The 25,571-nt window shown below is 38.7% G+C and overlaps 1 protein-coding gene across 1 annotated transcript; it reads left to right on the forward strand.

The window, feature by feature from the left end:
• Positions 1 to 68: 68 nt before the first annotated feature.
• CDC16 (cell division cycle 16) lies at positions 69 to 25,314 on the forward strand. Its single transcript, XM_068137267.1, has 18 exons — positions 69 to 217; positions 2,056 to 2,110; positions 3,043 to 3,140; positions 3,656 to 3,694; positions 4,504 to 4,644; positions 6,487 to 6,646; positions 7,268 to 7,362; positions 7,962 to 8,095; positions 9,800 to 9,879; positions 12,029 to 12,078; positions 12,740 to 12,813; positions 15,280 to 15,405; positions 16,142 to 16,294; positions 18,739 to 18,802; positions 18,926 to 18,987; positions 21,054 to 21,189; positions 22,060 to 22,150; positions 23,260 to 25,314. Exons 1-18 carry the CDS (start codon positions 170 to 172, stop codon positions 23,523 to 23,525), a joined length of 1,872 nt encoding a protein of 623 aa, XP_067993368.1. The 5' UTR covers positions 69 to 169; the 3' UTR covers positions 23,526 to 25,314.
• The last annotated feature ends 257 nt before the right edge of the window (positions 25,315 to 25,571 follow it).

Below are 25,571 nucleotides of genomic sequence, written 5' to 3' on the forward strand. Positions count from 1 at the left end.
GCGCTCGGGGCGCAGTTTCCGGGAGAAAGGGAAGGGACGCGTTTGAGCGCGGCACCGGCGTGCAGGGTGCCTCGCCGGGCGGGTGGTGAAGAGGGTAGCGGTATCGTGCACGGAGGGTTCGTTGCCTGGGTCGTCTCCGCTCAGCTTCACCCACAGACGGCGCGGGAGGATGAACCTGGAGAGGCTGAGGAAGCGAGTGCGACAGTACATCGACCAGGTGAGGCGCGGGAAGCGGCCTTTAGTGCGGGGTGGGGTTTGCCGGGGAAGGGGCGGCTGGCCCCCTGGCTTTCCCCGAGGCAGAGCCCCTCCCAGCCTTCTTCACGAGGGCGGGCTGGGGGTGAGTTGCAGGTGCCAGCCTTTGTGGCCGGAGAGAGGGAATTAATTTTGAAATAATGCTCTGTTTCCCCTCGGAGGGGAGGCAGCGGGGGCGGGAGAGGAGTGCGGCGGGCCGGAAGTGCCGGCTGTGCGGTCTCCGCTGGGAGTCGGGGCTTGTGGCCTCCTGGTAGAGTGACGGGGAGATTTTCGTCCTTTCTTCCTCGTTTGGAGGAGAATAAGGAGGAAAGCTATCTGTTGGAGAGGCTGCTGTGTAGTGAAGATGTATTTGCAGGATCCCTCCCTTAAGGGCTGTGCAAGTTGGGCCACTTACCAGGTGATTATAGGTGTCCATCATACTAACGTACGGCACTATAGGCTGCTGTCAGAAGGGCAGGCTTGTGTTCATTTGTTGATGGATTCGGCAGTTCTGTTGCTGCAGGGCAAACAAACAAACCCCACACGTTAAGAAAAAAATACGTTAATAAATTAGATTAAGTTTAGCGTGCTTTATTCTTAATTAAAAGATTAGTTGGGATCCTAAATTAATTTGGTGGATTTTATTGTTTATTTTTGTTGTACTCATTAGAGTTCACCACGCTGCTTCGCCATGCAGCTACATGGAGAAGGGGGACATCAGGAGCGCTATGGGACACCTTCTTTGTGTGTATAGTTGGCTTTTTCTACTGTAGAGCTGCCTAACAGAAGTTGTGTAATGCCCTTTAGCCCTGAATTACGCTTTTGTTTTTGTGTTATTGAGAGAGTTGTTTAAACTGAAAGTTATTTAAACTGAGGTTTAAATAACACCTATTACACGTGGGATTTTGGTTTGGTGGGGTTGTTTTGTTTTCTTTCTGGGAGCACAGATTAAAATCAAACTATTCTCTTGGCAAATTTGCCGGGCATTCTTAATTCCCATTAAGTAGAGAATATGAGAACACAACATGGAAGAGACCACTTAGGTCATGGAGTGTAGGGCTTTGTGAAGACTAGAATACCATCAGTGTGCATTTTGGAAAAGTCTGCCAAACCTCTACTCCAAAAGCACAGAACAGTCTCTAAGATTGCAAACAAAGTACACAGCTGTGACACTGCGGGAAAAGCAGGAATGACTGAGGCTTTTCTAGTATTGCAAGTCCATGCAATGGCAGGATATCTGCTAAACATCCTGCAGATCCTGGGAAGTATATCCAGGAATAAGGGGAAATTTACACAGGGACTGGTTTGTGTAAGGTTAAAGCATCCTGACTGGGGAAAGAAAATTTCAAACAGAGATGGTGCTGTTGAACCTTCCAAAGATAGTTAAGATACAGATATCTAAATCCATTATCTCTGTCTCTCTATATATAGAGAGAGAGGAGGGCAGGGAGTGTGTCCTCTCATAAAATACAGCAGGGAAGGGTGGGTTCTTGCAACTTTTTCAGTGCTATCAAATCATCTAATGACCTCTTGCTATGATGTGCATAGCTTTTGGTCAAAGGTATCTGCATTTTACTGAAAATGGACAGAGCACTCCACTTTGAATTTCTTCTTGGTGTCCTTTAGAAGCTACAGAACTGTCGCTTCTAAACTGTTTGGGTTTTGGGCTTTTTGTCCTTAACTTTGAAAAATCTCAAGTGTGAATTGCCATTCAGGACTACATGCATGAGATATTAAATGTGAATGATGTACAGGCTGTTTCAGAATAATGCAGGAACTCTTAACTCCAAACAAATACTAATTATATCTCTCATGCTTTTACAGCAACAATATCAAAGTGCCCTGTTTTGGGCAGATAAAGTAGCTTCATTGTCTCACGGTAAGTAATTGCTTTTTACATTGTTTTTGATAAACTTATTTCTCATGTTCTGTTTTGGATTTGTTGTGTTTTGTTGGTTCTTTTAAAGCTGTTTGGCTAAATGTTGAAGTTTTGAGTTTGGTATGTGATTTTCTGTGATGTTTGGAATGCTGTTTTTCCAAATAGAGCAGGGTCAATCTTACTTCCCTTTTGACTTTCATGTTAAAACTAACATTTGGCAAATCCTTAAGGTTTGCGTGCCTTAAAAGACGAAAGAGCGAACTACAAGAGACAGTGGTAGTTTCCTGCCAGGATTCATTGTTGCTCTGGGTGATAAGTAGAATGCAGGTTTATAGGGTGAGTTGATGCTGGCAGCCTGTGTTTGCCTCCAGCCACCATCCATTTACACTTAAATTTTTACTAGGGTATCGATTCCAGAAAAGCTTTGGTTGCCAACAAAGTAGGATAGTCCCAAGCTGTGCTTTGCAATTGTAACTTCAAGCTGCAGAAGTCTAGTGCTTTCACTAGTGTTAGATCCCCACTGATCTTTTTTGCAAGAGACAGTTCTGGGTTCTTTTCTTCTGCTCTATGCCCAAGGGCAGGCTAACCTACAACTGCTACTCTTTTAGATCTGTATCACTGTTGTCTCCTCATGACCCACCTCTGGTATGAGATCTTTGTTTTCACTGTCAGTATAATACCTCGTGTTTTTAAAGTTGAAATCTGATTATTTGTTTGTTTTTCGTTGTTGCTTTGTTGTCTTACTGGTAGATACTATAAGCTGTTTATATGTGTGTGTATTTATAGATAGATAGGAAAAAACCAACCTTGTAACTCATTAGGGCAGAAGAGTAGGGAAAAAATATATTTCTAGTGAAGAAAATATATTTTATATCTAAGTGTTTAAAGATGCATTATAAATTAATGTTTTATAATTTGTTGTTTCATTTTAGAGGAACCACAAGATATCTACTGGTTGGCCCAATGTCTTTACCTGACAGCTCAGTATCATAGGGCAGCACATGCCCTTCGATCACGTAAGTTGGACAAGGTATGTCATTTCAGTCAAAGGCTTTCTACTGTTGTTCCACTTCTAAACCTTTGCTGCTAAGGACAGTGACTTCTTCACCATCAGAGGATGAGGGTTATGGAAAACATAATTAAAAACCCTGCATAGTGTAGTTTATCTGAACCAAGTATAGCCCTGTGTTCAGTTGGCCAGACTGAAACTGTTGTCCTCAGCTAGGGTCACAGAAAAGAGAAAAGGTCTAAAGATGTAACTGCAACAGGTGTTGGAAGGGGAAGTGTCACTTCAGGGACAATTTTTAAATTGTCCTTCCACTGTGCTACTGAGTGGTGAAGACAAGAGTGAAACAAATGTCTTCTGAGAGTTTAATAGTAGAGAAAATGCTGCAGACCTAGTCATTTTGGCCAGGTAAGATTTTTGGAGGTGAAAGGAATGAAGCAGCCATAGAGCTGAAAACATGAGAGTTCAAAATGGAGTCTAGCAGGGGATGTAAACATGCTGTCTCTCTCTAACTAATATGTATGAAAACTTTGTTTCAGTTATATGAAGCCTGTCGCTACCTTGCAGCTAGATGTCATGTGAGTACATGTTTTACCCTCTCTTGAAACTAAACCAAACTAAATAAAAGATGCATCTTGGAAAGGCTAGGTACCTGACAGGTGGTGTAGAGGTCTATGTTCATTCAAGTAACGGGCTTAAATTTTGGGACAGTTGATTTAATTCTTTAACCTTCAGTACCAGTCACTAGAGTGTCTGTTGTGGTATGATTCTGAAGAAATCCAGTTGACCTTTGTTCCCAAGAAACCAAACGCTCTTCTACTATTTTGTTGGGAAGGAATGTGTACTGTTTTTGCCTCATGTCTTCATGTTTACATTTTTAATTTGTTGATTGTAGTCTGGCCAGAGGAGATGTGATTTGTGGTTGCATAAATATAGTTAGCACCTTTATAATACACTTCTGTATAAAATGTGATACATGGGTTGTAAGCCATGATGCTTTCATAGGAAAACTGGATCAATTGGGGGATTAGATATAGAAATTTGAAACAGAATAATGTGCTGCTTATGGAATAAGATCATTGTGTTTTGTTAAAACCTGTATTAACAGTTTTTAGAAGCATGTCTGCTGTCATGATTGCATAATGCTGAATAAGAGATTTTCTGTAGGTGTTAATTCTGTGACTTTTTGTGTACTATAGTAAAACAGTTGGCTGCAATTGTGGAGTTACATACGTCCAGATAAGAATATGCATGGATGAAAAACTTGCTGATCGGGCAGTGGTTGATACCATGCGTGCCTTTGAATGATGACACTGTGTTTATTGGTGCTTTATGTGCAGATGTTTCAAGTCTCAACCTTGTTTTTTACATGCACATGTTTGGCTAGTATGCTGCAAAAGAGCATCAACAGGCCCTGGATATTCTTGATATGGAAGAGCCAATCAACAAAAGACTGTTTGAAAAATACTTGAAGGATGAAAGTGGATTGAAAGACTCTGCCACAGACTGGGAGATGTCACAGTCATCTGTAAGTGATGCATTTTTAAACAAATATTTTTATAATTGAGAAAATGTGTGAAGTCAAAAGTGATTTTGCAGCTGTGTGAATCTGAAACTGTGTTTAAGCTTTTTGATAACATAATTTTCAGGAATGCCAAATTGTTCTGTTTTCAGTCAGAAGTTGTGTTAGCTTGCCTGTATGAAAATAACTTGGATTGCAAAAAGGAAGAGCACATTTCAACTTCCCATAAATTATTTGCAGACACTTTGCAGGAAGTTCACAATCTAGTATCTATGCTGCAATTTTGTGCTTCATAATGTAAAGACTTGAGCTGCAGGTTCTTAATGACGAACCAAGCTTTCTCCTCCTGCAGTTATTTTTAATGAAATAATTCATTAATCATTCAAGTGTTGCTCTTAATGGGACATTTTTTCATCATGCTTGCAAATTTTGTGATGAGGTGAATCTTTTAAATCAGTGGAAAAAAATAATCTGTATAGGCACACAGTTAAATGGGATTAGTGCCGTGAAGAGTCTTCACTTTTGCAGTTACGAAATTAAGTGTATTAGCTGAAGCTATACTGGATGTCATTGACAGATGGTGTTTTCCCTGTATGCAGAACGAGTTAAATCATTGATGTGAATTGATTTTGAATGTTGGCTTTAATGGGCTTAAGGGAGAAGCAGATTAGACTGAGTTGCTGTGTTGCGCCTTAATGGGGGCTTATAAGATAATACTGAAAGCAAAGGAAGTCGTCCTCAGCTTCAGCCATTCATTTTTATGGTACTCTGGCCCAGTGTTTAGATGACTGATTATTTTGACTAAATTGAGAAATCATTTCAGCTGAAAAATAACCCAGCCAAAAAAACTCAAATTTGTTAGGCTTATGTTTGCAAATATGTGAGATGATATAGCTCACTAATGCGAAGATGACTTATATTTGCCAAAGCATAAAACTTCTGAAGTGGTTACTGCTTCAACAATTTTATGATCAAACTCCTCTTTGGAAAAGTAGTTTTTTCAATTTTATTTTGATAAGTGTGTGCAAACACTGGTTGCAGAATAAGAAAGACTGGTCTTTGAGCTGGGTCCAGTATTACCACTTCAGCACCCCCATGGGGTTTATTGGTTGTTTATGCTGCTATACTGCTTCCACGATGTGGGCTCCTGAGAGAGATGGTCTGCCTGATTAGTCTGATGATACAGATGCCCAATGTGTTAACTTTTTCCAAGTAACGTGCCGATACATCTGTGGCCTTCTGGCTAACCTTGAACACCCATCTAGGGAGTTTTGAAAAAACGCAGTTATTAGGCATGGTAGCACAACTTTATGATAATAATGATCTTTTACTGCTTTTGTTTCTGAAACATCTTGAAAAGGAGGATAATTTTTTCATGTCAGATTAGTTGAGTCTATTGATTTGGTCTTTCATCTCTAATGCAGTCATCCTTGTGCTGCATGAAATGTGTGGTTTAATAGTCAACAAATACGTGAGTCGTCTTTGAAAGTGGCAATTTCCCTATATTGAGTGTGAAGAGAATTGAGTATAATTAGCTTACAACTCAAAACCAGAGAGATGGATGTTGGAACTAGAAAAGATAAACTGCTATGCTGCTACTTCTTTCTTTCAAGCATGTGTTCTTTTGGCTGTGCATAACTTGAGCATTAATTTGTTTGTGGGGTTTTTTTGTGTGTGGTTTGGTTTTTTTTTTTGAAGATATTAGAGGCAGTATTTTAGTGCTAGAAAACCGGGTTCTACCATACCTTAAATGCTTTTTACTTTTCAGGGAGCCCATTTGATTTGTGCTCAAAACCAAATTGCAAACATTGATTCAGTCTTTGACCTCCAGCCCTGCTTTTCCACCAGATTAAGAGCTCTATATGCCTTTTGCGAGGGAAGATCTATGATGCTTTGGATAATAGAACCCTAGCAACATACAGCTACAAAGAGGCCTTGAAGCTTGATGTTTACTGCTTTGAAGCATTTGATCTTTTAACATCGCACCATATGCTGACAGCACAAGAAGGTCTGGATAGCAGTGTTTCGTAAATACACGTAAAATTTAGCTTCTTTCTCAATATGCCTTTTGCCTGGACAAAGTTAACGCAGTAAGACAAGTAACAGACTTAAAGTGTTAAGAATGGAAAATGTACAAAATGGGTAAAAGTTAATAATCTGCTCAAATTTACATTTGGAACTATATTTCCCCGTCTTGCAGTGCTGTGAATTAAAAGTGACAACGTAACCCAGCTGTCCTGTTTATTAGTTTCAGATTCTCTCACCCTCTCTGTCCAGAGTAAAACAGGCTTTGAATCCACAAAACCCCGCTGGTGTTTGCTTAGTTATAGCAGACATTGGTTAATACAGCATTCCAAGTGATAAAATTTGACATGTTGAGTAAATAAAAAGTGATGCACTATGTCATATTCATTCAAGTCTGTTTTGTTTTAAAATGTAGAATGCAAGCCTAAGAATTCAATCACTGATTTTTATAATTAGTAGTGTGGTGATCTTTAGTGTATCTGTACTGTTACTTTCCTGGTAGCTTCGGGAAGAGCATCACAAATTTCTCTGCATTTAAGTTCTTAAGATGTTAAGTCTTGCTATTTCTTCTCTAATATGATCCCTTTTTTTTAAATTCACGTAGAAAAAGAACTTCTCGAATCTCTACCTCTTAGCAGACAATGTACAGAAGAAGAACAAGAATTGCTTCACTTTTTATTTGAAAATAAATTGAAAAAGGTAAACCTCAAAACCGGCTAAAAAGCTGGAGAACTGATTCAAAGTCTTGGTGTCTGATACACGTTTCCTTGGATTCCATTTATTCTGATCATTGGAATAAAGGACTCCATAGTTGTGGTTACTTGAAACTTAAGATGCAGTACATGTCCCTGTGTGGGAGTAATAGAATAATTTTATGTAAACTTAATTTTCTGGTGTGGTGACAACTTTAAGTAGTTGGGCTTCTTTAAATTTTATTTCCTGACAAAATTCTAGGTGAGGAGAAAGACGATTGTATGCTACTGACACTGGCAAGCAGCTTGCATGTTCTAAATGAGTTTAAAGTACATTATCACGGTATCACTAAGGTTGGAAGTGACCTCAAAGATTATCGAGTCCAACCTGTCACCACAGATCTCATGACTAGACCATGGCACCAAGTGCCACGTCCAATCCCCTCTTGAACACCTTCAGGGACGGTGACTGAACTATTTTACCAACTATGTGTTTTGTGGACTTTCAGTTTAAAACTAAGAAGCTTAACGCTTCATTTTAAAGTAAAAATACTAATACTTGTACCATCTGATTTTAGATTGGTTGTTGTTTCTTTTGTCTTTCAGTATAATAAACCCAGTGAAACACTGATTCCTGAATCAGTAGATGGTCTTCAGGAAAATCTGGATGTGGTGGTATCCTTAGCTGAAAGACACTATTATAACTGTGATTTCAAAATGTGTTACAAGCTTACTTCGGTGTAAGTATACAAAGCAAATTTGAGGAGTTTTTTTCTCACACAGTGTAGTACAATAATTATGCCTGGACTTACAGTGAATATCATTGTTCAATGCAATGACATACATAACAATTTGATACAAAGCTTCAGGTGTTTCAAATGTGTAGCTTGTGTCTGGCAAGATATGTTATTTTTATAATATGTGGCAGAAATATCCAAAGCCAAATTGTGGTTAATCAACACTATGCTGCACTTTGTTTCCATCCTCTTCCTTACTGTGATACTTCCAGTTTTGTGTGTTCTACCTACTTCTTGTTTGGTCTTCAGAACTAATAGGTTTGGGTCAGTTGGTTAGTTAGGAAGTATGATTGCTCAGGCTGATTAAAAGCTATGTTAATTTTGATGTGCCAAGTAGCCCAGATATACACTGCTGCCTAGTTGTCAGATCAGAACAAGCAAATGGGTTGCTTCTCAACTACTGTAGGTCTGAATTTTGCAGTTGTTTTTTTTCTGCTGGTGTGACAACTACCCTTCTAAAAAAAAATGTATTGTTTATATACTGGGAGCCTCTGAATATTAGTACTATAAAATATAAGGATTTTTGTTTGAGGGTGGATTTTTTTAATTATTGTTATTACTATTTATTCCAATCCCCCAACAGCACAGCTTTTTCATAGCTGAAGGGAGCTAACACTGTGTAGAATATCTCATAAAATCCAGTACAGGCAAGGTTTTGGGGATGGCTGTAGTTAAAATGTATTTAAACATCTGAGTAGAATCAGGATCCTCTTGATATAAATCACGCTGATTAAGCCAACAAAATTACAGTACTACATCTTTGTTCCAGAAACTTAATTGCTACATCTTGTCAAGCAGAAAGTGACTGGAGTAAATGTCTCCTAAGGAGGAGGCTGTTGTAGATGCTAGAGCTTGGGAATGAGTCTGAGAAATCCACATAAGTTGAAAGTTTTAGACTCTCTACAAGAGACTATTTAATATACTTGTTTATATGTTCTTTTATACTTTTCATTTGAAATACTTCAAACTACTTTAAAATGTCAACTAAGCTTTTAACTGTTTCAAAATGTACTTCTCAGAGAGCAGTCATAATGTTGTACGTACAATTTAAAAGATTCTGTGATTAAATTTAGCTTCCCACGCACACCCAGCTCAGTTTAACAAATGCCAGTGTTTATAAAAGGATGCATGCCCATAAGCCATGTTCTACATGCAATCTGTTGTCTGTGAAGTCCATCTAACATTTCTCAGTGCCACAGGAAATAAAAATTTAAAACTGAGCTAAATGTTTCCTGAGGCATATGGCTTAGTGTTAAGCTCAGAAAGCTGTGGGCTAGTGCTTGAGAGTTGCTGTCAAACCTCTGGGAAGGATGAATGGAACTGTTGCTTGCTGTTTCCTGGTTAAATTTGAAACGACTTGCAAACAGATATGTGTTGTCCTTTGTTTTTTCTAGTTGTCTATTCAACTTGCCTGAATTTTCTGTTTTTCTCTTCTGTTAAGCTAAATTAATAGTTACTTTCCTGGTCTTAGAATAACTTTTATTATGCTGTTAGTAGTTCCCTTCCGGTCACAAATAGCTACCCAGTGCCTTAAGTGGTAGTTAATTGAGTCATTATGCATTATAAAAGCAGCTTGCTTGTAAGACAGTAACATTTTTGAAAAGTGCATTGCAGCTTTTATTTTTCCTGTTTTTTTTATATTTTTAGAGTGATGGAAAAAGATCCTTTCCATGCAAATTGTTTACCTGTGCATATAGGAACACTTGTGGAGCTTAATAAAGCAAATGGTAAGAAACACAATGTTAAGTATGAGTCAAAAGAAGACTGTAAAGCTTCAATTTTAAAAAAAGATTTAAGGATGCCAAGAAACCTCCTCACATAGCATTTTAAAATTGCATATATTTTTCCTCCTACCTCCAGTTTCAAGAAAAGAGTGGTAACTGGAAGAGAATGGAGTTAAGTTAAAAACTGCAGGGAAGGGAATAGTTGGGCAAATAGTCTTTATTCATTCACTGTCGTGAGTGTCACTGTCTTTTAACCACTGGTAGCCCAAAAGTGAGCTACACTGCTTATTTCTGTGGTTTGATTTGTGTTTAAGGTGATCTCCCAAGAGTATTTAGGTGCTCAGCAACAAAATAAAATATATTAATTTAAACTGCAAGGAACTCTTCAGCAGTATATATGCTTAGGTGGACATGCTTTTCCATGTAAAAAAAAAAATCTACATTTTCCATGCCTTCGCTGTTGTGGAGATGTCTTTTTAGTTCAAACAAGTCAATAATCATGCAGCACCTCTGATGGAACTACAAGACTAGCTTACTTGCAGCTGAGATAGCTTATTCTCATTTCACACTGCATATAAACCACCAGTGCAAGTGAGGAGCTTGAATGTATTTAAAACCAGAGGGGAATACAGAATGAGGAGCTCATACAGAATAGAATAGAATAAACCAGGTTGGAAGAGACCTTCAAGATCATAGCACCCAACCTAGCACCCAACACCACCTAATCAACTAACCCATGGCACCAAGCACCCCATCAAGTCTCCTCCTAAACACCTCCAATGATGGTGACTCCACCACCTCCCCAGGCAGCCCATTCCAATGGGCAATCACTCTCTCTGTATAGAGCTTCTTCCTAACATCCAGCCTAAACCTGCCCTCTACAGCTTGCAGTCTCTCAAAGAATGGTGGATTGTATGTATGCCATAGGTCGTGAGGTGTACCAGTACTTCTCAGTGTTTAGTAAATGCACTTTTCAGTTACTTTACAGTTAATTACATCTGAAAATATAGGCAGTACTCTGAAGAAATAGAAGCTTTGTGTATTGTAATGTTATTTCTTTTGGAACCACGTAGAATTGCTATTCTAGATCTGATTACTTCCTTTGTTATTAGAAAAATGCCTAGTAAGCTGTTCTAAGAATAACATAGTCATTTATTTGCTTTTGTCCTATTTTCAGTATATTAATTCACAGCACTCTACATTGAGATTGATCTAGCCAGTGTGTTACACCTTCTAGGCACAGGAAGTTCTGTGTAATACCTTGACAAGACACATTCAAGTGTAATACTACAGGCATTTATTTTAAAGTATGTGTGGTGGGTTGGTGTTTCCCCCCCAGCATTAACAAGAACCAGACCAACTCAGTTAGAAGCAGATTGAGCTGTTTTTACAAGCGAAAACTACACTCTACCATGGAATGCAATTAATATGTACAAAATATGCAGTATTTACAATATTATACAGATATTTACAATTAGCAAACACAAACATACACACACACACCCCCACCCTGGTCAGAAGACCAGAGAAGCCTGTTCCACTCCAACCCCCTTGTCCCAAGAGAGAGAAAGGAGTTGAGAGAAAACAGTGGGTTAGACTTATCCCAAGGTCAGCCAGAAGCGTATTATCATCTCCTGAGCAAAGCAAAACAGAAGAGAAGAGAAAAGGAATGGGAATGGAAGTGAAATGTGAAGAATTGTTGTTATACAGCTTGTCTTATTCCAGACATTTATCCAATGAATTTGTTTAGAATAATCTTTTATTTTCTTTTTTACACCCAATGGTGATTTATGTATATTCTTCTACTTTTCTGCACAAAATCTGCAGTTAAATTTTAAAGGCATAGCCTAAAACCACCACAGTATGTAAATGACCTAAGTTTGTAGCATTCTTAAGGGATGGGGTATGTAGCTGCTTATTTACATGCTGTGAAGGTTTTTTTAGTTGGGTGGGGTTTTTTTGGTCAGTTAATTGCAACCTCAAATCTATTTTGAGGCAATTTGAAGCATTGCCACTGAACAGAAAGCATTTTTGTTCACTTAAGCATTAAGAGCTACAGATGTCCTGGATATTTTGTATAGAAAGCTAAAGAGCTTGAACCATCTTAGTGTTTTAGCATGTTTTAATTTTCTTGTTTCTTCCCACTATGTAGAGCTTTTCTATCTTTCTCACAAACTGGTGGACTTGTATCCAAACAATCCTGTAAGTTGTTTTAAGCCTTCATTACTAGTTAGGTTTTTTGTTTAATAGATGAAAGCACATAATAATAATCAGTTTGAGAAATAGAGCTGAAAGTCTGTTTCTGGATGGAGCTAGTAAAAATGGTATTCTCCTTGCATTTTCTGTGCATTGTGATTTTCCTACACCGAGGTTCGTTTTTTAAAGAAGATTACCTGTAAAATGTGTTCTCTGTGAGCTAGTCACTTTAGGTAATTTTAATCAAATACTACAGTAATAAATGTCTGCCGTTCCAATACTTGATCAGCTTCCTAGTGAAGTGTTTCCCTTTTACAGTCTGAATTTCCCATGTTGCAACTTGTACCCATTGCATCCCATTCTATCACTGCACCTCTGAGAAGAGTCTAGCTCTGCCTCTGTATTTCCTACCAGCAGGTAATAGGAGACAGCAATAAGCTTTCCACTTAGCTCTCCGTGAAGCTGAAGAAACTCAGTTGGAGATGTACCTGCCAGCAGTTGTAGCTTGTCTGCAATATCAAATGATGTGAAAAGCTGACTGTGATTTCAGTGAAAATGTTCCTAGCCTCTCTTAATAATCTGTTCCTCTGTTTATCATCACCTATGGTGATGTTTCACTAAAATCAGTGTGATACATCTAATAGTCTGTTATGATTTTAATGTGTAGGTGTCGTGGTTTGCAGTAGGCTGCTACTATCTCATGGTTGGCCACAAAAATGAACATGCCAGAAGATATCTCAGGTAAAATTATTTTTTTTTCCCTGGTTTTCCTTAGCGAATCTATTGTTCCTTTGCCAGATTAATAGCTAATTACAGCTAGGTAATGAAGCATCCTTCTTTGCACAAGGAGCCTTGGACTTTTTAGGTTGTTCTGTCAGTTCAATGCCTTTTCCTATAGGTCTTGAGTATATGTTGCATATCAGCACCAGAGAGCAGGTCCTTGCTGTGGAGTAGGGCATTGGTTTTGGTGCTCTAGGCTTAAATCAGCCTATAAGGCATTAATTTTTCTTCTCAAGACCTTTATAGATAATATAAGTAAAGAGGGGTTAGTAATTTCAACCATTTAAATGCCTGGTTATTACAAGTAAACTATTTAAATTCTTGACAAGTACCAGTGTGAAATTCTTGAAGGAGCTGTCCTGAGTCACATAGATGCCTTTAGTGGTGAAAAAAAGAACATCTTTATTAAATTTGCAAGCATCCCTAGCCTCAAAGGGGCTATAGATGTGTCAGGAAAATACAAGTAACAAAAAAACCCCACTCAAAACAACATGAAAGTACAAAGTAGTTCAGGCAAAGAGGGGGAAAACGTCTGGTAAAAGTAAAAAGATGCCCATATTTCTTGGAGAAGAATGATAATGTACAACCACAAGGCTAGGGACAACTGTAGGCTAGGCAGTAGTTTGGAAAAGGATCTGGAAGTACCATGGATAAAAACAAGCTCCCCGTATTTTGTGAGTCACAAGAGCATCACGCTGGAGCATCCCAAAAAGGGTAGAAGGCACAGCTGGGCAGTGCCCAGTAGCATGCAAGGAAAGTGTCCTCCTGGCTGCTCCAGAAGGAGCTGTCTGTATCCTTCACATCTTGCCAAAGGATTTGTCTCATTTCAGTGCCAATTAAGAAACTGACATTTGTCATAGAACATAATCCATCTTTTATAACAATTGCAAAGCTGTATTGAAATAATGTTGCTGTTGACAAGTCAGTGCCCCAGAAGAACTCAGGATGAATATCAGATGTTTGAGTTGAATTCAAGAGATTGCATTAAACAGTGCAAATCTTCTGGAGAAGGTGGCCAATCAGGAAATGTTTTTTAAGGGATTGAAGGATGGGAAGATGGCAATGTTTGAACATCTCAAGTTTTGTCCTAGGAGACAGAACATAGGGTTTTTGAGGATGTGTGATGAGAAATAATGAGTTTAACTGTGGAAAAAAAAGATTAAGCCAAAATGTTAGAAGAAAACACAGCATTTAAGGATAGTTAAACAATACAACAGACTACTTAGGGAACATGTAGGATCTCCATGTCAGAAGCTTCTAAGAAAAGATTGGGCATATCTGCCACCAGTCTTAATGGCCTTGCTTTCACACTGAGAAATTGACAGGAACAGCAGAAAGATCTGTAAGTTAAGGCCATCTTTCTGTAAAGATTCCAGGTTGCAGTCTTGATGCTCAGGGTGCAGTCTTCATCTCAGGATTTGAGTGACGTTTTGTATGTATGGCCAGTAGTCTCTGATGTGACAAATTCTCTTGTCTTCATAAAGGCCTGTACAATTATATGGCAAAATTTCAAAACACAGTTCAGCCTAAGTGTTTATTTGGTGTTTCCATTATCTTGCTTGTGAAACATAAATTTGCTGCAATATATTTATTTTGAAATGTATTGCTAGACTTTGGTAGAGCATGATAAGTCACTACTAATTTTTTCTTTATTTTGCTGAATTACTAAGCAGGGTTCTTGCTCAATAATATCAAATAATTCCTGGTGTCCATGAACAGCCACAGAAACAATACCATGAATTCTTGAAAACAGGTGATGCTTAACTGCTGAATAGGTTGAGTACTGTGTCCAGTTCTGGGCCCCTCAGTTTAAGAAGGACATCGAAACACTTGAGCGTGTCCAGAGAAGGGCAACAAGGCTGGTGAGAGGCCTTGAGCACAAGCCCTATGAGGAGAGGCTGAGGGAGCTGGGATTGTTTAGCCTGGAGAAGAGGAGGCTCAGGGGTGACCTCATTGCCCTCTACAACTACCTGAAGGGTGGTTGTAGCCAGGAAGGGGTTGGCCTCTTCTCCCAGGCAACCAGCACCAGAACAAGAGGACACAGTCTCAAGCTGTGCCAGGGGAGGTTTAGACTCGAGGTGAGGAGGAAGTTCTTCACCGAGCGAGTCATTCGTCATTGGAACGGGTTGCCCAGGGAGGTGGTTGAGTCATCGACCCTGGAGGCGTTCAAGAGGAGATTGGACGTGGCACTTGGTGCCATGGTCTAGTCATGAGGTCTATGTTGATAGGTTGGACTCGATGATCCTCGAGGTCCTTTCCAACCTAAGTGATACTGTGATACTGTGAACTTTTAAAATTAACTTAGGTACCTATTAAGATAATTTATCATTATCTGTGGCAAAGTGTGGCATGGCATTGCCATGCAATGGCCATCTGAAGCAGGTGAATTTCATTTCAGATGTGTTTGTGACTTGCTTTTCTTTTTAGCAAAGCTACTACACTTGAAAGAACCTATGGACCTGCGTGGATAGCATATGGACATTCATTTGCAGTGGAGAGTGAGCATGACCAAGCAATGGCTGCATACTTCACAGCTGCACAGCTCATGAAAGGGTATGTCAAAAATATCATATTCATAAAAATAAAAGCTAGTCTTTAAACAGTGTAACATATTGACCAATGTCCCTTTAAACAGTAGGAACATATTTGCAACAGTATCTTGTAGAGAACAAAGGAAGACAAAGCACCCAAATAATTCAATCTGCATTTAGCTGCATTATTTGTGATTACTGTTGTGATTTTATAAGTTGTAAAATCAAAAGTTCTCTGAAATTTGTGAATCGTGTTTGTCATACCAGATCATAAACCGCTGCATAGTAATACCTTCAACAGCTGTTAGAATCTGTGGAGAGGGTTGTAAAATAAGTGGACTAATGATGTCATACTGCCTATAAAAACTATTGTATTTGACTGTAGTTATTGGTAAATGCAATCTCTTTAATTATTACTTCTTCTGTATTCTATTTGTTAATTGAATGTATGAAGGATAGTATTAAAAAAGCACCTCAGAACTAACTTAAACATGGAGAAACACATGGAATTTGAGAGGAGCTTACAATTACGTATCTAAGTTGAAATTCTTGTTAGTAACTAACAAAGATGTGAAGTCTTGTAAACTCCCCCTTAGGTTAATAATCCTCTTAAATCAGCTTTTATTTAAATGTACAGAAACATAGGCAAACACTGCTGAAATGTCTTTATTGTTTGTGATGCCATTCCTGAAAAGTGCCTGCCTGGGCTTTTGTGATTTGTTGATTGGTTGGTTTTGGTGTTTGTTTTTTTTCCTTAGGTGTCATTTACCGATGCTCTATATTGGACTGGAATATGGTTTGACCAACAATTCAAAGTTAGCTGAAAGGTTTTTCAGCCAGGCTTTAAGCATTGCTCCTGAAGATCCTTTTGTCATGCATGAAGTTGGAGTGGTTGCGTTTCAAAATGGAGAGTAAGCTCGCAAAATAGGATTAAATACTATCTTAAAGATGGATCATTCTGTCGTGTAACATGCTAGTATAGATACAAAAGTACTTGCATTGAACTGTAGTTTCTCTTGGTTCTAGTTTAGATGATGTTTACCCTTAACCTTTACTTTCTTCATTGTACCCTGGGTAGCAGTCCTTAAGAACCAAGGGATCCTGGACGGTTGGACCTACTTCAAACAGGAGCTCTTGAAGGCACAGGAACTGGCAGTTCCCACGTGCCGAATGATGAGCCGGCAGGGAAGGCGACCGGCCTGGATGAACAAGCAGCTCTTGAACAAATTAAGGGGAAAAATAGAGGGTGTATCACCTTTGGAAAGGGGAGAGGCAACTAGTGATATGTGTAAGGATGTTGTTAGATCATGTAGGAGAAGAATTAGGCAAAAGCCAAGCTAGAACTCAAGCTGGCCACTTCTGTGAAGACAATACATTAATGCTAAAAAGAAGGGCAAGAAGAACCTGCACTCCTTGTTGGACCTGGAGGGGAACATTGTAACTGAAGATGAGGAAAAGGCTGAGGTTCTAAATACCTTCTTTGCCTCAATCTTCAACAATGAGGCAGGAGGACTCCAGGGTAACTGGCCTCCTGAACTGGTTGATGGGGTCAGGGAGCACGGTAGTATCCCTGAAATCCATGAGGAAGTAATTAGGGACTTGCTGAGCCACTTGGATACTCACAAGTCCACGGGACCAGATGGTATCCACCCTAGGGTGCTGAGAGAACTGGCAGTCAGTCCTGGCTCACTGGAGAGGTCCCAGACAACTGGAAACTGGCCAATGTGATGCCTATCCACAAGAAGGGTCGGATGGAGGAACCTGGAAACTACAGGCCAGTCAGCCTGACCTCAGTGCCTGGGAAAATTATGGAGCAGATCATCTTGGCAGCAATCACTGTGCACCTGAAGGATGGCCAAGGGATCAGGTCCAGCCAATATGGCTTTAGGAAGGGCAGGTCCTGCCTCTCCAACTTGATCTCCTTCTATGATCAGGTGACCTGCCTGGTGGATGTGGGAAAGGGTGTTGATGTAGTCTATCTGGACTTCAGCAAGGCCTTTGACACCATTCCCCACAGCAAACTCCTGGCCAAGCTGTCAGCTCATGGCTTGGACAGCAGCACACTGTGCTGGGTTAGGAACTGGCTAGAGGGCCATGCCCAGAGAGTGGTGGTGAATGGTGCCACATCCAGCTGGCAGCCAGGCACTAGTGGTGTCCCCCAGGGATCAGTGCTGGGCCCCATGCTGTTCAATATCTTCACTGATGATCTGGATGAGAGGATTGAGTCAGACATCAGTAAATTTGCAGATGACACCAAGCTGGGAGCAGGTGTTGATTGGTTAGAGGGTAGAAGGGCTCTCCAGACAGACCTTGACAGACTGGACCGATGGGCAGAGTCCAACATGACGACACTGAACAAGTCCAAGTGCTGGGTGTTGCACTTTGGCCACAACAACCCCATGCAGCGCTACAGGCTGAACATGAGCCAGCAGTGTGCCCAGGTGGCCAAGAAGGCCAGTGGCATCCTGGCCTGCATCAAGAATAGTGTGGTCAGCAGGAGCAGGGAAGTCATTGTGCCCCTGTGCTCAGCACTGCTTGGGCCTCACCTTGAGTCCTGTGTCCAGTTCTGGGCCCTTCAGTTTAAGAAGGTCATTGAGACACTTGAACATGTCCAGAGAAGGGCAACAAGGCTGGTGAGAGGCCTTGAGCACAAGCCCTAAGAGGAGAGGCTGAGGAAGTTGGGATTGTTTAGCCTGGAGAAGAGGAGGCTCAGGGGAGACCTTACTGCTGTCTACAACTACCTGGAGGGAGGTTGTAGCCAGGAAGGGGTTGTTCTGGTGCTGGTTGTCTGGGATAAGAGACCAAGAGAACAGAGTCTCAAGTGGCACGAGGGGAAATTTAGGCTCAAGGTGAGGAGAAAGTTTTTCACAGAGAGTTGTTGCCCATTGGAATGTGCTGCCCAGGGAGGTGGTGGAGTCACCATCCCTGGAGGTGTTCATGAGGGGATTGGATGTGGCACTTGGTGCCATGGTTTAGTAGTCATGAGGTCTTGGGTGACAGGTTGGACTTGATGGTCTTTGAGGTCACTTCCAACCTTATTGATTCTATGATTCCTTCATTTTAAAGATTGAATGAGAAAATAATTTAATTCTTGAGGAACATGCAGAGATCAATTATTTACCTTTGTGTGTCTGTCATAGGGTAGTTGCAGGCCTTGAAAAGGCATCTTTGTGTTGTTAGCTCTTAGAATCATAATATTGCAAATGTAAACTACTAGTTTGGACATCTTCATTTCACTCATACAATAAAATTATGTCAAAGAACTCTTCCTTTTAATACAGATGTTTTTTATACTGTTAATGAACACTTCACTAATTTACTCTCTCTCCGCCACCCCTGCACCCTCAATTCTTAGCTGGAAAACTGCAGAAAAGTGGTTTCTGGATGCACTGGAAAAGATCAAAGCTATTGGAAATGAGGTATTTGTCTTGATCATGAATGAATTGCCTTCTTTATTTGTATGTTTGTACTTTTTAAAGTAGACCAGATTCAGTTACAGTCTTGGGGGCTGCAGTTATTTGAATTATTGTATTATTTTGCAGGTAACAGTTGATAAGTGGGAGCCTTTACTGAACAATTTAGGACATGTCTGCAGAAAACTCAAGTAAGCAGAGATTACTGGAACTTTATTTATATGGAATGCTACACAAATATGTTTTCTCTAGGCCTGTTTCTCGTAACAAGATTATGTACCACATAAGAGTGGTTTAGATGTACCTTGTAAGCAGTAGGATCCCTAAATCACCCTCTATGTGCACTTTACTACACGGAAGTACTCAATTTAAAGACCTTATCTTAATTATTCATGCTTATTAGAAATTTTGTAGTAGGCTTCTAGATCCTTGTATGGGTCTGAATTCTAACTGGCTGCTGTCCCAGTCCTGACTTGCTTGAATATGTCCACTGATTTAATTAGCACAAAGGTGGTTCTGTGCTGATTAATTGCTTGGATCAGTGCTTATGGGGTTTTTATTGAAGTGAAACATTCAGTGACATTAATGCAGGAATAAAATGCTACTTTATGGAGTTCGAGAGCAGAAGTATTTCATATTTTATTTGGTATTTCTGTTTGAGGAAGAGAAAAAGAAAGTGCAAAGTATATAATAGGTCTTTAACAGTTAATGCTTCCTCATTAATTACCTTAATCTGAATTTAACCAGTGTCTTATTTTGCTTAAACAGTACCATATCTTTATTTTTTTTATGTCATGATGCTAATTGTCCAATTGATGTATACTGTAATTTTTGCCTCAAAGCTGCTAATGAGAATGTGATTATGGTAGATACAAGTTGTACTTCTGCTTTGGCAGGAACTGCTTTGTGTTTGAATTGCCAATTAGTCTTCATTGTCATTATGAAATATGGGTGTATAATTGTTACCCCTTCTGCCAAGATCAAATGAAAGGCACTGCTTCTGGAATCTATTCATAACTATAATTGAGTGGTTTTTCAAATACTTGTTTTGGCTATAATTCCTTTTGTTTTAAATTTCTATAACAATTTAGTAACTGCATCACACTTAGGGCAGTTTGCATCATATTATTTGTTCAGGTTCAGAAAGCCAGCTTATTGTATGTCGACGTTCTTCTAAACTATCTTTAAGGAAAATCAAGCTGAGAATTTAGGTAGCTGTGCATACGCTTTGACAACTTAAATTCTGCAGTTACTAGTGTTGATAGTACATATTATTGCCATGATGGAAAAAAAACTGCTGGGTATATATCTACATACTAGAATTATGTAGTTGCAATTTGAAAGCAGCATATAAAAATCCAATGTTAGCTAATTGGATAGGTGACTAAGTAAAAATGGTTGATATTTTTGAGACACATGCAAACAGCTGCATGACTTTTCTGCCTCAATTGTTACTTAATGCCCTCTAAGAACTTCATCTGTTGTTATCTGCGTAACTGTATAGATGAAAATTTCTTCTGAATAGACAATTGCTATGTTTATTTTTAACAAATTGGTTCTAGGATGTCATAGAATCATTTTGATTGGATAAGACCTTTGAGATTGTGGAGTCTAAACAAAATGTGACCATTCCCAAGATTAATGCCATAATGTACATTTCAACCTTCTTTTAGAAAATAACAAGTGTAATAAGCAGTGTAATTAATAGATAATTTTCAAAAAAAGGTGGCTGATATTTGAAATAAATTATTGATATGTGCAAACCATCTTTCCTGATGGAGATGGTAGCAAAAGTGACAGAAGTACCAGTGTATGTAGCACTCCAGGGTTGTGAAGTTTCTGCCCAGAGAGATTTTTCTCATTTTGAGCAGTGAGTGATATAGTCTGTACTGCTCTTTCACTCCCCTGGGAAGGAAAATGAAAGCTGCAGAAAGCAAGCTAATGTTACAATGAACAGCATTAAACATCTAAAGCAATTTACTGTATCAGATTGTTCAGCTTGCCTCCAAATGGGGCCTAGCTGTAGGCAGCTGTTGTGCTACATAAGGGGAACATTGATTTCTCAATTATGTTGAGAAAGAAAATTGCCAACATCCATGACTCTTTTGTGTGTTTTATTGTGTTCAGTGTATGAAGCAGTAACTTCCAAGTTCTTGAAGGACTGTGTGCCACTGAGCTAAGGAAAATACTGATATACTATAAATACACCTTGTACCTTGAAGTTTAGTAATAGATGTTCTGTACTTAATCCCTACAGGAAATATGAAGAAGCACTGGAATACCATCGCCAGGCTCTAGTACTTATTCCTCAGAATGCTTCTACTTACTCTGCCATTGGCTACATACACAGTCTCATGGGCAGTTTTGAAAGCGCCATCGACTATTTTCATACGGTATGGAACTGGCTTAAATTCAACTGCTGGTCACAGATTTTGTTAAGTTAATGTTCATATTTGGAACAGAGACACAACATTTTATCCAGCCTCCAAATTAATGTTTGTTTCTTTTTTTTTTTTACTATCTTATTAAGGTTTTTATTCATTAGGTAAAAAAAATGGCCATTTTGTGAAACTTAGTACTTGGATTTTTCTTTGTTATATTTTAAATGACTATCAGAATTGTCATATACATTTTATGCACGTAAGCTTCTTGTGCATCTGAAATGAATTAAAGCACTTCTATTCTACGTCTTGAAATAGAAATTTTACAACAAGCACTGCTTTAAAGAGATTCATTGTCTCAGATTTATCTTTTTTATGTGATACTTGCACATTATTATTATGGCAGGAGAGTTTTGGTGATTTCATGTTTTCACAGAGTAACAGTGAATTGTCCTCAGTTGAATTTTCAGCATTCCAGTTGATTTGGTTTGAATTTAGCTGCAGTTCTATTCACCTAGAAGCCATACTACATACATTTAGGTGTAATTACTTTAAGCGTGTCTCATCTATTTCACCAAGATTGCAGCTTGGTTACATAAAATTAACTTTCTTACAGGTTTTATAATTGTTGGTATGTTACACTTCATGACTTGTGTACAGACTGAGTCATTCACATACCCTTTTCTGGTTTTGTTTATGCACTCTGCTTGCTTCAGCTAGTTCATATGTCAATATTATTTTGATTGTGCAAGGTTTTGCTGTACAGTGAAAACTATGATAGCGTTTGTTAAGCACAAACCAACAAACTCAGAACCATCGTGGACTTAAGAGATAAACGAGTTTATTTTCTACTTGAATGCTTTTTTACTTTTTCTTAAATAGGCCCTTGGTCTTCGGAGGGATGACACATTTTCAGTCACAATGCTTGGACATTGCATAGAAATGTATATTGGTGATTCTGAGGCCTACATTGGTAAGTCTTTCACTTATGTGACTCTTGAAGTCCTTGAGTCCTGTAAGAGGAGTCTTGTATCACAAACAACTGCCATTACCTAGTTAACTTACAAACGCACACCCCCCATACTCTACCTTGTTTTATTTATTTTTTTCTTTTAGTTGGTGGGTTGAATCAGAATTTACCAGCAACTGTCGGTGACAACGTGTTTTTTAATCACCATGACCGTAAATTCTTACCAGCATAAAGAAGTGTAGCAGTTTGCTATTGGAGGTGGTGATGGTTTCTTTTACAGAAAGTTTTGATTTGTGGCCACTTGGAAGCAACAGGAATTGTGACAAAAATAGAATAGAAATACAGAGTTATAAAATCAGAGGACTTTCTGATGTGATTTCAGCTAATGCTGCCATAGAGGAGTAAGTGCGAGGCATTTTCACCATGTCAAAAGTCTGCTCTGTATAGAAAAGATAAGATCTTCTGCCTCCAAAAATAGAGCTTTAAATATGGTCTTAAAAAAAAAAAAAAAGCTTCCTAACAGTAATACATTATATTGTCATACTTTGAAATGTTCTACAAAGACATTCTGCCCCCCTAAACACATTTCTGCTCCATTGAGCTTGATTTATCTGTAATGAACACAGTTGATGTCCCGTCAAGCATATTAATGAGGCTGAAGCTAGCAGAGGCCATCTGTGTGCTCAAGTGCTTTTCCTGCAGATTTTTTTGCACAGTTGAAGCAGATGTTTCTTCTCATTATTGTCTTGCTCCATATGTAGTTGGTTAACACATCTGGAAGAACCATGCAGCTGTGTGATATGCGTTAATGCACATCATGCTGCCAGTAACTCAAAGAACACAAAAAGCCTCGTAAAGAACTGGGAAGGGAATTGGAAATGACTTCTAATAACAGACTTTGGAATCTTGAGTTTCACTTCTTATAGTGTGTGGTTTCTTGTTTTTTTCAAAAAACGGGCTGCTGGGTTTTTTTTCTCAGAACAGCTCTGTTCAGTAAGCAGCAGCAGTCTGGAAGCAGAGAGTCAAAGTACGTTCTGGATGACAGTTTCTTTGAGATGCATTTTTTGGGAGTGTTCACTTGCAATAAACTTATGGCTTGAATGTTTTCCTAGGAACAGAGATCAAAGACAAGTTAAGATGTTATGACTTTGATGTACACACAATGAAGACATTGAAGAACATAATTTCCCCACCCTGGGATTTCAGAGAATTCGACATAGAAAGACAAAGTGTGGATGAAAGTGGCATAGTAACGTTAGAGACATCACATCAAAGGAAAAGTACAGATACCAGTCGCCCATTGGAAGAAGCGTTTGAGATTGAAATGAATGAAAGCGATATGATGTTAGAAACATCAATGTCAGACCACAGTACGTGACCATAAGTGCTAATGGAAAGCTTATTTTGTCTGAGTGTAATATGTTTGTTTTAGCATTTTTGTTATGGTGTTATACTTTCAAGAATTTGCTATTTTTATAAGAATTGAAACTACCACTCTGTACTTGACACCAGGGAAATAATGCTTGCCTTAAGGATGATTAAAAAGGATACGTGACAGACTGTTTCTATAAAACTAATCCTATGTGATGAAGTAAAAAATAAATTCACTTTAAAAAAAAAACAAACACACAAAAAGAAAACCACAACTGTTTACTGATCCATGTGTCTCCATCAGTAAGACTGTGACTATTAAAAAAAATACATAGTACGTAACATAGAACTGTTAGCAATGTTGTTTAAAGTGAACAGCCAGTCTGATACAGTATTATTGTGACTTACGAGTTTTCATCCTGTCTGTGAAGAATGCTTTCTTAGTGAACAGACCAAAATAAAAAAAAACCACGAAGTTTTATACTTACTACTTTATATATTCCTTTAAGGAGCAATTTCAATGTTTTTTCCATCATTCGACTCCAATTTGGTGTGCATTAAATTGATGACAAGGCATGTTACTTTGTTATATTTTCTCTAGCTATAAATTTCAATTCTTTGACATTATTCTATATTGTGTTACTGAAAGATCATTTAAGATCTGCTTTTGTTAAGCTGGCTAGACAACAAATACAAATGGCTTAAACAGTAAGATAAATCAGTCTTACCTGCCAGTAGTGTTATCATAAAGTCGTAAGCCACAGTGCACTGCTGTAGGGACCACAGTCATTCTCTTTATACATAGCTGTTTTCTGAGTGCAAAGGATTAACCAAGTAATACACGTGCACATCTCTCACATGTCTCTGAAGTGAGGTATTTTTACGTGTTATCACTTCACTGAAAAGTGAAAAAGTAAAGGGTTTGCTTCTGTAATGGAAGCAGTGATTTGTCCATCCACTGAACAGGACAGATCTGTTTGCCTTCTTAGCATGAACACTGAATGTTGTTTTGTCTAAATTTTTCCCATCTCCTCTTGCCTCTTCCATGTATGGCACTGTGAGAGGCTTAAAATTAAATGCCAAGTGTTGGCATTTCATGTTTCAAATAGATTTCCTGAATTATCAGTCCAGACTTTAGTGTGAAGTACTTCAGAACTTGAAGGCTAGCAATTTTTCTGTAGGAAAAAGAGATTATTGATTTTTTTTATTTTTTAATTATTATTATTTTTTAATGAATTAAAAAGTTATGTTGTAGTCAGCAAAATCATTGGTCTAAAATGTGAGTTCTACACTTTATCTCAGTATGTCTGTGTTGTAATTGAAAATACATGTTTAAATGTTACTTCTAGCATAAACCTTTGTTTTTTGTGATATAATTTTCATCTACTTTATTGGGCAAGATATAAAAAAAAACCCCTGACAGTGTGATTCATGAAATATTTACTACACTTTTTTTTGGCACTTTATGTAACTAAGAGGAGACAAGGGATGAATTCAAGTACCTGTATTGAAACCTTGATGTCATTTTTGCTTTTCAGCAGTCAATCTTTCTTGATGAATGGTCCTTTTAACTACAAGACAGACAATGTTTACTTTTAATTTTGATGATGAATGGGTTATCAAGAGATGGGCTGGTACTGTGAACTTCTGAGTGTTGTGTTTTGGGGTTTCGGCTGGTTGGGTTTTGGTGGGTTGTTTTGTTTGGTTGGTTGGGTTTGGGTTTTTTTGTTTGTGTTTTTTTTTTAATTTTGTATGGAGTTTTGCATAAACTGAAAAATATAAACTACATCCCACTACATCTGTCTTGTGCTCAGTGAGTTCTCAGGGGTCAGGTTCTGAGTTCTAAGGGATATGCAGTGGAGACCGCTAGTGGGAAAGAACAGATGGTTGGGAGGGCCTTCATTTGTCCAGGGACTCGCATTAGCCAATCTGAGATACCTGCTAGAGAATCAAAATGCTAATTTTATTCCTCTCTTTCACCACCTTTGCTTACTGTGCTGCTTAGACATTTTTTTTTTTCCTGTGAATGACTATGCCTTCATTCTTTGGCTCT

The sequence above is a fragment of the Melanerpes formicivorus genome, unplaced genomic scaffold (genome assembly GCF_026170545.1).
Source record: "Melanerpes formicivorus ecotype bairdi unplaced genomic scaffold, bMelFor1.0.p_v2 SCAF_1, whole genome shotgun sequence".
NCBI classification, from domain to species: domain Eukaryota; kingdom Metazoa; phylum Chordata; class Aves; order Piciformes; family Picidae; genus Melanerpes; species Melanerpes formicivorus.

Excerpts from the sequence above, each read along its gene's own strand:
- CDC16 (XM_068137267.1), top strand. The coding sequence starts at position 170 with ATGAACCTGGAGAGGCTGAGGAAGCGAGTGCGACAGTACATCGACCAG. Across the intron at positions 3,695-4,503 it reads ACCTTGCAGCTAGATGTCAT|TATGCTGCAAAAGAGCATCA; the intron begins GTGAGTACATGT and ends ATGTTTGGCTAG. Across the intron at positions 18,988-21,053 it reads CATGTCTGCAGAAAACTCAA|GAAATATGAAGAAGCACTGG; the intron begins GTAAGCAGAGAT and ends TAATCCCTACAG.